The 17,766-nt window shown below is 38.3% G+C and overlaps 1 protein-coding gene across 1 annotated transcript; it reads right to left on the bottom strand.

Moving 5' to 3' along the window:
* Positions 1–227: 227 nt before the first annotated feature.
* LOC133723883 (heavy metal-associated isoprenylated plant protein 45) lies at positions 228–1,217 on the bottom strand. The gene is made up of 3 exons (XM_062150753.1): positions 1,025–1,217; positions 830–905; positions 228–739 (listed from the first exon to the last, which is right to left on the bottom strand). Exons 1-3 carry the CDS (start codon positions 1,073–1,075, stop codon positions 417–419), a joined length of 450 nt encoding a protein of 149 aa, XP_062006737.1. The 5' UTR covers positions 1,076–1,217; the 3' UTR covers positions 228–416.
* Between the last annotated feature and the right edge of the window lie 16,549 nt (positions 1,218–17,766).

Genomic DNA, 17,766 nt, shown 5'->3' with positions numbered 1-17,766 from the left:
TTGACGAGGCAATGAGAGGAGCACCACGTTTGGGCGACATAAGGGGGAGTGTTTAAGGATACCTAGTTTGTGTGTCTGGCCCAAACTCTGATGACTTGTCTGAGTTGTAATAGGGTTAGTCTTACTGATATCTACGGAGATATTTCAATAATTGTATGATTCAGTTACCTTGTAAGACGCAGATTCTTTACTTGTAATCCTCTATATAAAGAGGCCCCTATTATCAATGAAAGTACAACTCAATTTTCTCCAAATTTCAGTTTTTCTAAAACAATTACATGTTAATAGTTTGTTTTTAATTACAGATTCATTTATGGTCGGGAACATTAAACATACTACATGCCTAAACTAGTATTGGTTGGAATGAAGAGCCGACGATGCGCACAGCAAAACAGCGCACTAGATGGTGGACTGGATTACATAAGGGTGCAATATGCATGAACATTGTCATCACTGAAAAGATGAACAGTTTGATCAGAAACAGTCGAATACAGAGGGTCAGGGAAATATCCACGAACGGCTTCATTATAGCCGTGCATGTAGTAGTTATACGATGACGAGTAGGTTGACTCGTCGAAGTATTGAGATGCGTAGGGATAGTATTCGGAGTCATATGGAAATGGCCAAAACTCGGCTTTCCTTCCCGTTCGTCTCACCACCTTCAACACCTTCCTTTGATCCACATATCCGGTCACTGTCACCTTTTGCTTATCCATATCTATTTCCAAGCTATCCACACCTGCGCATAGCAGCATATATATCATCATCATTATCATTATATGCATGTAAACGTTTACTAATATTAGTTAATTTGCAATCAATCTCTTACCATCTATTTTTGAAATTGCTCGGCGAATCCTCTTTTCACATCCTTCACAATCCATATGCACCAAGAGTTCCACAATCTGTACGTACGCAGATTATACAAATGATAGATCAGGGAGGAGAGGGAGGGAGGGAGGGGAGAGAGAGAGAGAGAGAGAGAGAGAGAGAGAGAGAGAGAGAGAGAGAGAGAGAGACGTACTGAGATGGCATTAGATATTTGTGATGTCTTCCCATGTCGCCAACCAAACATAATGAAAAGAAGTTATATTGGCATGCAAGGATGGACAAGCTTAAGCTAGTCACTCCTATATAGCCCCTCTCAAAAAGCTAGTTTAAAATTATTGGGCATGGATATATCGATCAAATAGCTATCTAGCTTGTAGTTTAAGCCCCTCTCAAACATAAGGGACTGACACTAATATTCTGTCAATCTTCGTAATACTTTTTGTGTATATATTTTCTTGATCGAGCAGCTGTCGAGCTACCTAAACTGTTAAAGGAATGAAATTTATCACCACTTGACCCCATTGCTAGCTAGTAGCTGTATCTCAGTTATGCACTTCGTCACTTTCTAAATGCAAAAAATCAAAAACAGAATAAAATTAGAAATTCTGAATTTCTTATTCCGCATAATTGCAGTGTTCTGATCTATTTTTAAGAAAACAAAATAATTACAAACAAGGGACAGACGCCTTGAGAATTTCACGTTCAAAAATGTGGTTGTTTTGGATCTTTTGGACTGCGAATTTAAGTTGAGTGAGTCCGGTCAAAATTAGGTCAAAAAACTTATTAGTAATTCTAGTCGGATCCAGATTTTTAGAAATGATTAGATTTTTCTGCTAATTTCTGACTTTTTGGGTTTTAGAAAAAGAAAATGCTTTGATAAAATGAAAAACATGTTGTAGAACTTTACTTTTATGATGAAGACAAATGTATAAGAATATTGAAATGCCCAATATGGATGTCGAAATTGGTGTCAGTGTTGGAATATATACTCAGATTGATTCCTTCTTCTGTGGGCTAAAATCATAGCTATACATTGTCCACAACCCCACATATATGTGCATGCTAATTTATGATAAGCTAATTACAAGGAAATCAAAAATTACGTTCATGCTCATTTGCTAGCTAGTATTATGCTTGGATTTTGGTCAAAAAGGAAAGAAGCATCCAGTAGTTAACCCAATTAATTAATTAATTAAATGCAGCATGCATGAATTATTCTTTTTCATTTGTAACTTGCATGATATCTGATTGATGTGCAAGTTGAAGTGAGGGGCTAGCTGATGATTTCAGGACCGAAGTGAGGTCCAGGAATAGTTGTGATCAGTTTCAGGAAAAACGAATTCGCAGACAATTTGGCAAATGTGACTTGGGCCAACTATATGCATGTGCAGCGTTCACAATCATATGATAGGGATATCATGTTTCTCTAGGAAAATTTTAACAACAGTCTCTTATAGCCGACGCACTTTTAGTACATGCTCGACACATTTTTCAGAATTAAATGGTCGAAATGCTGAAATACGATACAAAAGTAGGTCCCATAATAGATCCCTTAAAATGATCAGAAAAAGGGGATCCCTTAGTGGAAGAGCCCTTTTTTTGGTCATTTTAAGGGACCCACTTTTCTATCGTATTTCAGCATATCGACCATTCAATTTTTAGGTCATAATGTATAGATCATTTCTACAAATTTTGAACCAAATTGATGATCGTTAAGTTATCGAACTAGATTAAATCAAAGGGTGAATTGAATCTGTCCAACCTGAACCGTTCGTGTTCATAATTGTAAATCGCAGTTATGAATGCCTTAATGATTATCAATTTGGCTGAAAATTTGCATATATGATCTACTCATATACACCTAATAACTTAATGGTTAAGATGTGAATATATGATCGAAAAGTGAGTTTAATGAGCGATCCCTTAAAAAGGGCAAAAAAAAGGGATCCCTCATTAGAAGGGCCCTGTGTGTGTGTCTATCCCAAATATGATTTTTCAAGGAAGCTCCTCTAGCTCAACGCGAAGCACACCTTCCTCCACTCCTCTCACGCCGTCCTAGATCTCTCTGCCGCCTCCGGTGGTGTACTTACATGAGCATTTGCCTAAAAGCATAATTAGCTATAATGAGTCACGCTCATGCTACCAATAGCGGTTCCAAACAGCCATCAAGAGTGTGACCTACGGAAACACCACCAGACAGGCTATCGCTTGAGCTCCGGATCAGCCTAAGACCACCGTTGACGTGCCGGCACGCGCCGCACCAATATCACCTCGCTGAAGTATCAGAAGTTAGGAATTGAATCATATCAGTCCCACATCGAAAACAAGGAAGAGATCAGTCTCTTTCCCACCTATAAAAGGTCCATTCCTCTCTCCTCATCAATTACGCATTTTACTACTTACCTAACGTTATTCTGTCAACACAAATACATTGACTAACTTAGGCATCAGCGTAGAGAAGACCGCCAACCGCGGTCTCCCTCTGACGCCTGTGTATTTTATTTGACAGATAGCGGAAGCAATAAGAACATCACAAATAGCGGTCCGCCCCTCAGACCCGCGTTGATCAAGGTTCGACTACCGCTGAATCTAAGACATTAACAGGTGGTTAGATGTAGAGGTGGCAAATGGACCGCTAGGCAAGAGCACGGCACAGGCCTGGCATGTTTAAAAGCGGCTCGGCACAGCCCAAGCTTTTTAGTGGCCCGACACTACCCGAGCACATTAGAATAATGGATCGGGCTGGGCTTAGGAATTTTAACAGATTGGCCCAGCCTGGCCCGAGCCTGTTATAGGCCCAGCATAGCTCGAGCACAACGTATTGTGGGCTGGCCCGTTAGAAACACAATTTTTTTAAAAATATTAAAAAATTAATATGATGAGAATTGAACATTAGACCTCTTTATGCAAAATCTCATGACGATTCCACTAATATTATTTCATTAATGTTGTTAAATTAGTGAAATAAAACATTCTATCGTTGTTTTGACATAAGTTTTTTTTTTTCTAAATGTTATATATTTGTTTGTTAATAAACACTAATCTCACAATAATACAACTATAGAATGAAGAAAAAAATATGATACTAAATCTTCATTTTATTAATAAAAATTTATCTCACAATAATATGCTAAAAAAACAATATATTTGTGAGTTATTTTTTCTTTCTTTCTTTCTTTCTTATAGTGGAATATAAAAAATTATTAGAAAACTAATATTAAAAATAAGATTAAGAAAAATGTTCTAGAACTTTATTTATTTTAATTTTCTAAATAGTTAAATAAAATTAATCTTTATTTACAACAATTAAAATTTAAAAATCGTGCTTTATAATAGGATGGCATGAGCATGACTAGATTATTGACCCAGCACGAGCACCGTTTGTTATGATATGGGCTCGGGCCATGGGCCGAATTGGGTTTAATGTTTAAGCAAATGGGTCGGCATGAGCCTGACACGATAATAAATGGGCCGGTCAAAGCACGGCATAAAGCATAAATAGGCTGCTTAAAATGGACTAGGCCGGGTCGGGCGGGCCAGTTTGCCACCTCTAGTTGGATGCTACTAGCCGTGCAACCCGTCCCCATTGGCAATTTGGTTGTCGGCATCAACTTCGTCTCCATAACTCGAATTCATGGCATCCACTCCATCTAGCAAGACATCATGAGGACTGAGTGTGTTACCAAGCTAAGGAGGTTGATGAAGGATGATGGCTACTCTGCCTTCGATTCGGTGCAAAATGTCTTGGTTATTCATTCAGTAAAGTTGGCCGCCCAGCTCTCAGCTCCTAAAGGCACATTTTATCAAAAATTACTTGGAGATTAAATCAGATGGAAGCTCCCTTCCTACCAAATGGAAGTATCTAACTAGCATTTAACTCATTAAGAATCAGTCAAGAAAAAACTACATAGATACAGGAGCTAACGAAAAATTATCTAACTTGTATTCAACTCATTCAGCTCCATTAATACATCTAAATAGCCCAACACACTTCACTGTAGACGTATCTTCAAAAGACAAGGAAAAGTTTTTCTTTATTCCAGATCACCCCTTTCTAAACATAGATTGGGTTTACCCAATTCAAGGAGCTATAAATAATAACTCAAAAAGATTAAGATTTGCTACCTTGCAAGCATTATCAAAGTTAGATAACTAAATAATGCCATGTGTGATAACAAAAGGATGGAAAAGAGTATTGCAACAACCACATCAAAAAGAATATAACCATTTCCTTACCTCTTCAACCTTCTCAAAATTTTGAGTATCTAACTCGTTGTTAACCTCTAGTAGGAAGGCAGCTTCAATTCCATATGATATAATCTGTCCTAATGAAACATGATCAAACATCTGATTTCACCTCAATTCATTTTTGCATTCATCTTAAAACATGATCAAACTTGGTAAAGAAATCTTCCATCTTGGTAGAAAAATGAAACCCATGAAAAATCTTCTATCTGCTTCTCCTTCTTCTTCTTCTTCTTCTCAGCTCAGCACATATCCCCTTCTTCTTCTTCTTCTTCTTTTTTTTTTCTAGTTTTATTTTTTATCAATCCTTGAAGAGACGAATTTGCCCTTACAAATTTGACCAAAATCACACTGACTAATAGAGAATGTAACGACATGTACCAATTTTGGGTCGGGTTTAGAACATCATGTACCATTTTGGAATTTTTGAAACAAAATGTACAAAACTTCGGAGTGAGCCATTTGTCCAGGACAGTTCTTATAATTTTCTCCCTATTTATGATAGCCGATCAATATCAATTTGAATCAATCAATTCGAATCAGCTTAAGGTATGAACCGTCTATTCATGCCAAAGCTAAGTACACAATTGCCAATTATATATGTGTCTCACCATAGGTTATCCAAACCATATGCATCTTTTGTGAATCAAATATCTTTTGCAGCTGTGCCTAATAAAGTGTAAGAAGCCTTGGGAGATCCTAAGTGGGAACTTGTAGCACTTCCAAGTGGCAATGGAGGAAGAGATGGATGCATTACAGAAAAATCATACCTGGGAACTTGTAGCACTTCCACATGGCAATAAGACAGTTAGGTGTAGATGACTTTTCGTTGTGAAGCACAATCCATATGACACAATAAACCGATACAAGGAAATTTTGGCAATTAAGGAGTTCAGTCAAACATATGGGATTGATTATGATGAGACATTTGCTCTATTGGCCAAGATGAATACTGCTTGAGTATTTTTGTCCTTGACAGCTAATTTGAATCGGCCTCTTCATTAGTTTGATGTTAAGAATGCCTTTTTTCCATGAAAAGCCGACTGAGGAAGTATACATAAGATTTCCTTCTAGATATACAACTAATACTCCTGGTGATGTCGTGTGTAGATTGAAGAAGTCTCTCTATGGATTTAAACAGTCTCCTCATGCATGGTTTGGTATGTTCACACAATGAATGCGACACTTTAGGTATAAAAAGAGCAACCCAGATCATACCTTGTGTTTGAAACATCAAAAGGCAATGGTAAAAGTTCTTATTATATACGTGGATGACATGGTGATTACAGGGAATGATTTGGAAGAGATGGGAAGCCATCAGGTGAAGTTGGCCTCAGAATTTGGGATCTGGGAGACTTGAAGTACTTCTTGGGGATCGATGTAGCCCAAAGGAGAAATGATACCTTCTTGTGTCAAAGGAAATATGTACGTGTTGGATCTTTTGGCAGAAACAAGCATGTGAGACTGTAGTCCTATTGACACTTCAATCGAACAAAATCATATACGAGCTAAGTATCCTAATCAGATTCCAACTGATAAGCAGTAATGAGGATTCTAATGTATTTGATATTCTCCAAACATCTACATCTTGATGTTAGTGGATATACAAATGCAAATTGGGCTGGTTATATTACAAACAGAAAATCTACATCAAGGTACTTCATTTTTGTGGCAGAAAATCTTGTTTCACGGAGATGCAAGAAATAGAAGGTGGTATCAAGGTCAAGTACAGAGGCTAAGTATAAAGATATGGGACATGAAGTATGTGAGCTCTTATGCCTACATGAAGTACTGTGATGACAAGACTAAAATTGAAATTTCTAAAAATCTAGTACAACATGATCGTACTAAACATTTTATTAAAGAGAAGTTGGATGTAAAGTTGATGGACTTTATTTTTGTTCCAACTAAGGAACAATTACCATATGTACTTACTAAATTTGTGTTTAGTAAGGCGTTCCATGACTCACTAGGAAAGTTGGATGTTTGGGAAGTTTAAGCCCCAACTTGAGGGGGAGTGTTGGCTGTCAGTCATTATAGGAGAATCTGTATAAGAATATTCGTAATTATTTCATTAACAGAATAGAATTTTTTCCTTATACGATTGCTGTAACATCCCGTATCTTAATTCACCGGTTACTAGTCATTTGGACAGTAAACGACAATTCGATTTACTTTTACTCTTTTTCGGTAACTTTAGTGGCCTTAAAAGTTGACTTTTTGTTCGGGTCAAAATTTGAGAAAATGTTCTTTATGAAAGTTGTAGAGGACGTTAAACCGAGCACGTGCATATGTGGTACGTAAAAATCGGAGCTCATATGCGAAAGTTATAAGTGAAATTGTGAAAGTTACTGTTCACGGTAAGTTTCTATAAATATAGGAAGTTACTGTGGTAAGTTTCAAAATTTGGGAAACTTACCCGGCTCTTTCTCTCTCCTCTCCCCCGACCTCTCTCTTTTCCGGTTCGGCCATTTTCGTCCTCCCTTCGATTCTTCACTTTCCGGCCACCAGCCGGCGTGCAACCGGTCACCAGAGGAGCGCCTCCTCCCTCCCAACACGCTAGTAACCTTGGTTTTCGAAGATTTGGCCGGAAAAGCTCGGAATTGACCTAAGAAGATCACTGTAGCAGTTGGGGTTTTTCGGCGATTTCCGGCGATTCCGACCACCTCCGGCCACCAAATCGCCGTCGAAGGTTTGGTTTTCATCACTGATCATTTCCCCTATGGCCTTGTATCATGATTTATTGTGTAGAAGTCGAATTGACGAAATGAAATTCTAGGGTTTTTGGAAATTTCTGGGTTTGTGTTCATCAAATGATTTCGGCTGTTTTTACTTGTTATTTGGATGTGTTGTAGTTGAGAAAGAGGTTAGGTTTGTTGTTTTGCAGCTACTGCCAAAATTTGGTGGCCATCGGAGGTGGTGGCCGCCGGCGCGTGGGGCCCACGCGCTGCCACTGTTGGTGGCGCGTGGAGGTGTGTGGGGCAGTGTTTTAATTCCAGTTTTTAGCCCATTGAAATGTGTAAATGTTGTAGAGCTTGTATGTGAAGTTTGGTGATTTTTGGAGAAGCTTGGAATTAATTATGAATTTTTGAAGTTTAGGGTTTCGATTATCGAATTATGTGAATCCGACCGTCGGATATCTCTCGGTTCTGACTTGGAACCTTTAAGATAACGAATTGGTATTAGTGGTAGAATGTGGGTTGAATCCGAGGAGAAGTGGAGATGTGATTATGAGGAATTGATTTTAGGAATCGTATTAATTTGTTGAATAGTTATTCACGGAATATAATTGTGTACAGGATGACGCACCGAGCGATTGCTCGACGAAGGAACTCGTATGCGTGATCACCGGAATAGTACTGTGAGTGGACTTTTATTTTTAAAGAATGATGCATGCATTTATTTTTCCAGAAATAATAATTTATTTATCATTTTATTATCGAGCATAATATTTTGCCTTGGATTATAATTTTGGCATTGTTTTTCCATATGAATTTCATATACGAATCTATTATGCTCAGATTTGGATTTCATGATTTGTTTTCGGAATATGATTAAATTTTCAGAGATTAATTATAATTTATTTTCAATTATGATTCGGGAATGGATTTTGAGCCTTTGATAAGTATCTCCGATATATGGTTTTTATTTGAAATCATGATTTAAGTGATTTTCGACGAATTACTTTCCGAGGTGATTTCCGGAATTTATTAAAATATTTTATTCGTCGATATTGAGATTTTTTGGATTATTTTTCGAAAATGGGATTTTCGATTGAATTATTTTATCGATTATTTCTCGCCTAATGGTTTATGAATTCTAGAATATTTTGGCGTGCGGGGCCACGTCGTTGGAGTATATATTTTCTTGAGATTTTCCGAGTATGGATGGGATTCATACTCGTGTTTTGTTGCGAGATTGGGGAAGCCTTACTGATTTACTGGTTTTTGATTGTTTTTCCTCACCATACTCGGGTCATTTGATTAGGTCTCCTCCTCACTTACTTTGTGTTTGTGAGTGGCAGTTGAGGTAGCTTATTCTCCTCCTCACTTACTTTGTGTTTGTGAGTGGCAGTCGAGGTGATTTATTCTCCTCCTCACGTGGGTGGCAGTCGAGGTTATTAGTTCTCCTCCTCGCACAATCTATGTGTGAGTGGCAGTCGAGGGTAGGTAGAGCCTGAGAGGCTCCATTCCCGTATGGTGAACTCTCTTCCCCGTATCATTTTATTGTTGTTCTTGACTAGCGGGGCTAGTCCGATTTCTGTTTAACCAGCGGGGCTGGTCCTATTTCTCGAGCATCGGAATTTATATTCTTCTTCGTGGTTATTTGTGACTAGCCCCATTTCTTGAGAGGAGCTTCTCGTGGATTGTTTTCATAATTATTGCATGCATCGAAAGTTTTTAATGAAATAATTGTGGGAAAGTATAAAAATCCATTTTGTTTAAAAATTGTTTATTTTGTCCACTCACGCTAACGTTTTTATATATTTTTCCCCTGGGCCCTTCGGTTTCAAATGCCCAGTTTGCAGGCGAAATTAGTTGAGGTCGGGCGTACATGGAGTCAAGGCATAGCCAACAGCATTGCTTCCGCGTACTCATTCTATTTCTGTTTTCTTTGTTACTTAGGGGATTAGTATTGCTCTGATAATCTATGAGATTAATATTGTCTTTGGGTTGAGACTGACATCCGATGAAATTGGAGTTGTGATTTGGGGAGCAGATGGCTCCAGGAGAATAAGGATGGATGATTTAGAAGTGTAAATGTTTTCCTACAGGTTTTGGGTAGCCTACTTTTAGGGGAAGTTCCGCCAAATTTTTGGTAGAGTTTCTTCTAAAGTGGGCCCCGCAGGGCCACTTCGGATTTCGGGGTGAAATCCGGGGCGGGTCTTGTCAGTTGGTATCAGAGCATTAGGTTGTCTGATTCTGTAGACCATTTTCTATCTTGTCACCTTATATGCTTGATGTTACACAGTACCTCCCGAGTGATGGCCCGACTGCAGCGGTTCCCCATCGTTTACTCTTCGGTGCTGATGTATGCATTAAGTGTGTAAGGTGCATGTCTAGATGGTGTTCCTTTAGGTGCTATGCCTCTTGTACGCCGACCTCCTAGGATTTTCGTTGCGTAGCGGAGTGTTAGCATGTTTTGCACATGTCCCTGCTGATGGTAGAGTAAGACTACTCTACATATTTGAGTTGTGCTATGAAATACGATTCGAGGAAATGTTGTGAGTATCTCTTCCTCGATGCCAACAAGTTTGTTGGGGCATGGTTTGAGGTGCGAGACCGGAATTTGATTTTGTGCCTGAATGTTAGAGATGAGCGTCCATTGTTTTGGGCTGTCTCTGAGTATTATAATTGATTCAGAATCAGGATTGTTGTTGGAATTGAATTAGTAATAATGATGGTTATGACTTTGAATCGAGTTTGGGGATTGTGTTACTTGACACAATCGGTCTTGTAAGTGGCATGTGGAACATTACTAGAATTCGATGGAGATTCTTTGTGAATCTTAGTGTTGGGAACTATTTGTAGAGGAATCCAGATTGCAATGATCTCTACTGGGCACCTTATGTCGGCGTCAAGTATGCATCACTCTCCGTTAGACAATAGAGAAATTTAAATAAATATTATGGGTGTTATGGCTAGAGGCTTCGTTTTCAAGTGATTTTGGTCACTGATGTTGGCAAGTGAGAAGTGACGACAGTAATTGAGAGATATAAGTAGGATGAGATTTTTAGAAATTGTCATTTTGAGTCATACCCTAACCAGGGTGTATGGGTATAGTTTTGCTCGGAATAAAAGAATTGATTTCAGATATCACAACTTATAGTTTTGTCTTCCTGAGTCTTGGATGATAACGGGTAGGGAGATTAACAAGAGTGGGCTTTTGCAGTTGATATTAGTGGTTGGTGGAATAATTTTAAGGAAATAAGTTTTCAGTTGGCTCCGGAAATTTTAAGTCAAGGCTTGACCAGGACTCTTGTTATTTTGGGTGGAAGGTATTGTAGCCTGTTTTTAAGTGACGTACTTCGGTAATGATTACTTTGAGGAAATTGGATCATTATTGTGGTGGGACCACGTTCGGATCCGGATATTGCTTGGTGTGATACAAAATGTTGGACGGGTGTCCTTTGATTTATTTTAAGGATTGTCCAGGAAAGACCTTGTGAATTGTGTTAGCTACCTCGGGGAATTAGTTATTGCTTGAATTGAATACATGTAATGGACTTCTTTAGAGAAATTGAGCGAGTTTTTACTACCATGGTGACCCTTAATTGGAAATGTATAGGAAGTTGTTGGTACGAGTGAATCCGGTCACCACTTGTCTGACGGTAAGATGACTTGAACAGGAAGTAGGAGTTGAGTTGGTATAAATTGATTGAACTTATGTTCTAGCAAGGTTTCAACAGATATTTAAGTACTAATTGTTGAGCTACTATGGTTAAGTTATGTTATTGGATTAAATCTTAGTGAGAAGATTTGGAAGAGTTTTGGGTACAAGTTTGGTTAGCACAGGAAAGTCATAGAGATTCTTGTTGTAGCTGAAATCTTATAAGTCAAGTGTCGATCGAGGAACGGATTTGTGGCTATTTTATCCTCTTTTCGATATGGATAATAGACGTTTATTAGTATTGGCCTTAAGTTAAATAAGAAGAGTTGGCTATATTCTAGTATTTACAAGTTCAACGTTGTTTGACATGACTGATTCCTAGTGATTCTTGTAACATCAGATAGTGAACTTTTTCGATATCTTATTTTTCTTGTCTTAGGAGGTAGACTGTTTCCGTGGTACGCAAAGTGTTATTTGTTTAATTAATTGACTTTGAGCTTTTCTATTTGGGCTCTTATTCGACTTTCTTTCCAGGTTGTTTTGAGTAAAAGAGTAGTTGCAAATTTTTGCTTAGCAGTGGCTAAGAGTTTTCGGTAATGCTTGAGGGCATATCTATATTTTTTAGGACTGTTGAGCCAACGGGGGATGCTGTGAATTTTGTTGGGATTGCTGTCACTGGCCAGATTCCAGCTGGAGGATTTGGTACATACGGGATTTGGAACATATCCTTGTTGTCGTACTTGTAGTAGAATTGTCATGAAGTGACGTCGGACAGTTGGTTGGAGATGTTCTGCATTGGGCTAGTGAAGCAGTATAAGAGCGAGTTTTCCTAGCTAACTAAGGAAGCTATTTTATTTGAGTTTGATCAGAGTTTTAGTCAAGTATTGTTTTCAGTGGTGGGAATTACATTGGCATATTAATTAGAATTATCGTTGTGGCATTAGAGGCCAGGGAGAACGACATAGATTCAACTAGATTTTAGACCTATGACTATTAAAGAAGTGTAGCCTCAGCTGAGAACAGCTTTAGTGTGATGCATCTCCTCTTGGATTTGAGTCTTTGGGCTGGAATAGAGTGAGTAGTTACGGATCTTTCTCTGCACCAGGTTTCGAAAGACGTTGTACATGTTGTGAGTAGTTTTGATTGGAGACGTTGGTAATTAGTAGATTCATTGGAACGCATTTGATTTAGAAGAGTTTTCCACCACATTATATTTATACGAAGTTTTCAAGGGACAACGCAAGATAGCTAGGTTGAGATGCTAGTGTGGCCAGCAGGGTGGCTATTAAATGAGTTTTTTCTTGTGACTGGGAATGTCATTTCAAGGCGTGATCGATGTTCCAGTCAGTTATTTGAGTAGCGCAGAGAAAGTGTAGTGACCCTCTTAACTTACATGATTAAGAACTTATAGGTTTGTTCGGAGCTACCCCTTGTTATACTTGACAATTGTGGAACCTTTATGTGAATGATATTTGATTAACAATCTGTGCAAACAGACAAAAAGAAAGTGTTGTTTTGTGGTAACTAAGGAAATTACTTGTTTTGGACTTGTTGGGTAACAGTAACCATCTTGTGGAGTGTTAGTAGCGGTTGGGTTACCCCATGAATGCACGCACGGAGACAAAATGTTTTAAGTATGGAATATTATATATATATATTATCGCAATGTTGTTGGTGAACAGGGTGGATCTTCATCGTACGACTTATATGAAAAGGTTATGGATACTTCTATTCCAACCGAATGACTTGTGATGTCAATACCTTGTGCTATCTGAGCTATAAACATGTTGTGATGTGCTTGGGTAGTTTGGATTGTCAGAGACTATATAGATTGTCAAAATGGTGACGTCTGAGCTAACCATTGAAATGAATTTTTTTCTTTTACACCGGAATTCATGTGCTTGCAAGTTTATGGTGCAACATGGTTCAACAAGTCAAGTGATTTGACTTTGGACGTTGATGATTTTGGATTATGAGCATGTTTTCATTGCTTTTGTAGTGGGGATCATCAGAGTTTTGTTGGTTGTTGACTTGATGTTGCGAGAAGGAAAGTTTAATCTGAGGAAAAGTTGATAAGTTTTGAGATTATGGTATTTTGAATCAAATGGTGTGTCATTTCTCTTCTAACCGGCATGAAATTTCGAGGGCGAAATTTTTATAAGGAGGGGAGAATGTAACATCCCGTATCTTAATTCACCGGTTACTAGTCATTTGGACAGTAAACGACAATTCGATTTACTTTTACTCTTTTTCGGTAACTTTAGTGGCCTTAAAAGTTGACTTTTTGTTCGGGTCAAAATTTGAGAAAATGTTCTTTATGAAAGTTGTAGAGGACGTTAAACCGAGCACGTGCATATGTGGTACGTAAAAATCGGAGCTCATATGCGAAAGTTATAAGTGAAATTGTGAAAGTTACTGTTCACGGTAAGTTTCTATAAATATAGGAAGTTACTGTGGTAAGTTTCAAAATTTGGGAAACTTACCCGGCTCTTTCTCTCTCCTCTCCCCCGACCTCTCTCTTTTCCGGTTCGGCCATTTTCGTCCTCCCTTCGATTCTTCACTTTCCGGCCACCAGCCGGCGTGCAACCGGTCACCAGAGGAGCGCCTCCTCCCTCCCAACACGCTAGTAACCTTGGTTTTCGAAGATTTGGCCGGAAAAGCTCGGAATTGACCTAAGAAGATCACTGTAGCAGTTGGGGTTTTTCGGCGATTCCGACCACCTCCGGCCACCAAATCGCCGTCGAAGGTTTGGTTTTCATCACTGATCATTCCCCCTATGGCCTTGTATCATGATTTATTGTGTAGAAGTCGAATTGACGAAATGAAATTCTAGGGTTTTTGGAAATTTCTGGGTTTGTGTTCATCAAATGATTTCGGCTGTTTTTACTTGTTATTTGGATGTGTTGTAGTTGAGAAAGAGGTTAGGTTTGTTGTTTTGCAGCTACTGCCAAAATTTGGTGGCCATCGGAGGTGGTGGCCGCCGGCGCGTGGGGCCCACGCGCTGCCACTGTTGGTGGCGCGTGGAGGTGTGTGGGGCAGTGTTTTAATTCCAGTTTTTAGCCCATTGAATTGTGTAAATGTTGTAGAGCTTGTATGTGAAGTTTGGTGATTTTTGGAGAAGCTTGGAATTAATTATGAATTTTTGAAGTTTAGGGTTTCGATTATCGAATTATGTGAATCCGACCGTCGGATATCTCTCGGTTCTGACTTGGAACCTTTAAGATAACGAATTGGTATTAGTGGTAGAATGTGGGTTGAATCCGAGGAGAAGTGGAGATGTGATTATGAGGAATTGATTTTAGGAATCGTATTAATTTGTTGAATAGTTATTCACGGAATATAATTGTGTACAGGATGACGCACCGAGCGATTGCTCGACGAAGGAACTCGTATGCGTGATCACCGGAATAGTACTGTGAGTGGACTTTTATTTTTAAAGAATGATGCATGCATTTATTTTTCCAGAAATAATAATTTATTTATCATTTTATTATCGAGCATAATATTTTGCCTTGGATTATAATTTTGGCATTGTTTTTCCATATGAATTTCATATACGAATCTATTATGCTCAGATTTGGATTTCATGATTTGTTTTCGGAATATGATTAAATTTTCAGAGATTAATTATAATTTATTTTCAATTATGATTCGGGAATGGATTTTGAGCCTTTGATAAGTATCTCCGATATATGGTTTTTATTTGAAATCATGATTTAAGTGATTTTCGACGAATTACTTTCCGAGGTGATTTCCGGAATTTATTAAAATATTTTATTCGTCGATATTGAGATTTTTTGGATTATTTTTCGAAAATGGGATTTTCGATTGAATTATTTTATCGATTATTTCTCGCCTAATGGTTTATGAATTCTAGAATATTTTGGCGTGCGGGGCCACGTCGTTGGAGTATATATTTTCTTGAGATTTTCCGAGTATGGATGGGATTCATACTCGTGTTTTGTTGCGAGATTGGGGAAGCCTTACTGATTTACTGGTTTTTGATTGTTTTTCCTCACCATACTCGGGTCATTTGATTAGGTCTCCTCCTCACTTACTTTGTGTTTGTGAGTGGCAGTTGAGGTAGCTTATTCTCCTCCTCACTTACTTTGTGTTTGTGAGTGGCAGTCGAGGTGATTTATTCTCCTCCTCACGTGGGTGGCAGTCGAGGTTATTAGTTCTCCTCCTCGCACAATCTATGTGTGAGTGGCAGTCGAGGGTAGGTAGAGCCTGAGAGGCTCCATTCCCGTATGGTGAACTCTCTTCCCCGTATCATTTTATTGTTGTTCTTGACTAGCGGGGCTAGTCCGATTTCTGTTTAACCAGCGGGGCTGGTCCTATTTCTCGAGCATCGGAATTTATATTCTTCTTCGTGGTTATTTGTGACTAGCCCCATTTCTTGAGAGGAGCTTCTCGTGGATTGTTTTCATAATTATTGCATGCATCGAAAGTTTTTAATGAAATAATTGTGGGAAAGTATAAAAATCCATTTTGTTTAAAAATTGTTTATTTTGTCCACTCACGCTAACGTTTTTATATATTTTTCCCCTGGGCCCTTCGGTTTCAAATGCCCAGTTTGCAGGCGAAATTAGTTGAGGTCGGGCGTACATGGAGTCAAGGCATAGCCAACAGCATTGCTTCCGCGTACTCATTCTATTTCTGTTTTCTTTGTTACTTAGGGGATTAGTATTGCTCTGATAATCTATGAGATTAATATTGTCTTTGGGTTGAGACTGACATCCGATGAAATTGGAGTTGTGATTTGGGGAGCAGATGGCTCCAGGAGAATAAGGATGGATGATTTAGAAGTGTAAATGTTTTCCTACAGGTTTTGGGTAGCCTACTTTTAGGGGAAGTTCCGCCAAATTTTTGGTAGAGTTTCTTCTAAAGTGGGCCCCGCAGGGCCACTTCGGATTTCGGGGTGAAATCCGGGGCGGGTCTTGTCAATTGCTATACTAATATGTAGTAGTACATATAGTTGTGTAGTATAATAGGGATTTGTATATAACCCTTGAACATCAGTGAATAATATATCACACAAATCACTCTCAAATATTTATGTTCTTCTCAATATTCGCATATCTCTAAGTATCTTGTTAAACAAGATATATTCATGTATTCCTACAAATTGATCTAATCAGTTGACTTAGATAAATATTACAAGGTTAGTATAATTGTTAATCTCACATTATTTATGTATTGATATATAGCGGTTGATATACTTTAGCTATGTTTCTAATGTCTAGTCAATTCTTACACACCAACCTAGGTTGTCTTGGATGCCATTTGGAAATGAGGAAGTTGGACTTCTACACACCATTCACATGGTTATCAATATAGGACTTCTGGAGTGAGTGTGCATAGGGCCCTCTAGTGAGGGATCCATTTTCTTTGTCTTTTCGAGGGATAGGGTATTAGATCAACTTTTCGATTATATTTTGGCATCTCAACAATTCAGTTTTTAGGTCCTGATATGTAGATCACTTCTGAAAATTTGCAGCCAAATTGATTATCGTTAAGCCATTAAACGGTGATTTAAGATTATAAATATGAACTATTCAAGTTTGACAGATTTGGTTCGTCCATTGATTTAATCTAGTTTGATACCTTAACGATCATCGATTTGGCTGAAAATTTGCAGAAATAATCTACACATTAAGACCTAAAAACTAAACGGTTGAGATGCCAAAATGTAATTGAAAAGTTGGTCTAATGCCCTGTCCCTAGAAAAGACAAAAAACAATGGATCCCTTAGTCGAAGGGCCCTATATATGTGTGTGTGTGCATGTCTGTGGGCATTGTCTAATATATAATATATTAGACAATACATGCATGCATATATATATATATATGTGTGTGTGTGTGTGTGTGTGTGTGTGTGTGTGTGTGTGTGTCTCATCTCATTACACAAATCACAAAGCGATTAAAGTTCGAAACTCCCGTTTGAACTAAAAACAAAAAATAATGTCAATCGAGACTAAACTTCATCCGAGACCACCCAAAGTCTCCAGAACACTCACTACTAGAATAAGGTTAATAGACATCATGTCTTTTAAATCAGTTAAGATTTCAGCCGATGTAAATTGTTTTTTTAACATCAATTCTTAAAAATCCGATTTCTATTCATACGATTAACATCGTTTCTTATATTTGACCGATGTCTATACTTTTCATCCAAAATTTGAAAAAAAGGTGGAAAGTACTAAGTCTAAAATTTTGTAAGCGGGAGCCAAATCTTCACTCCCTCCCAACACTTGGTCAGATTTCACCCTAGACTCATATTGACTAACCACCGCAATTTTCATTCCCAAACCTAACCATCGCAACAAACACCAGCCACCGACCTCCTCTTCCTCCTTC

Source organism: Rosa rugosa, chromosome 7, assembly GCF_958449725.1.
Source record: "Rosa rugosa chromosome 7, drRosRugo1.1, whole genome shotgun sequence".
Classification (NCBI taxonomy): domain Eukaryota; kingdom Viridiplantae; phylum Streptophyta; class Magnoliopsida; order Rosales; family Rosaceae; genus Rosa; species Rosa rugosa.
The sequence above is the reverse complement of the archived record's forward strand: the minus strand, read 5'-3'. Positions and strand labels throughout refer to the sequence as shown.

Excerpts from the sequence above, each read along its gene's own strand:
- LOC133723883 (XM_062150753.1), bottom strand. The coding sequence starts at position 1,075 with ATGTTTGGTTGGCGACATGGGAAGACATCACAAATATCTAATGCCATC. Across the intron at positions 906-1,024 it reads AAATATCTAATGCCATCTCA|ATTGTGGAACTCTTGGTGCA; the intron begins GTACGTCTCTCT and ends GCGTACGTACAG. Across the intron at positions 740-829 it reads AGCAATTTCAAAAATAGATG|GTGTGGATAGCTTGGAAATA; the intron begins GTAAGAGATTGA and ends TGCTATGCGCAG.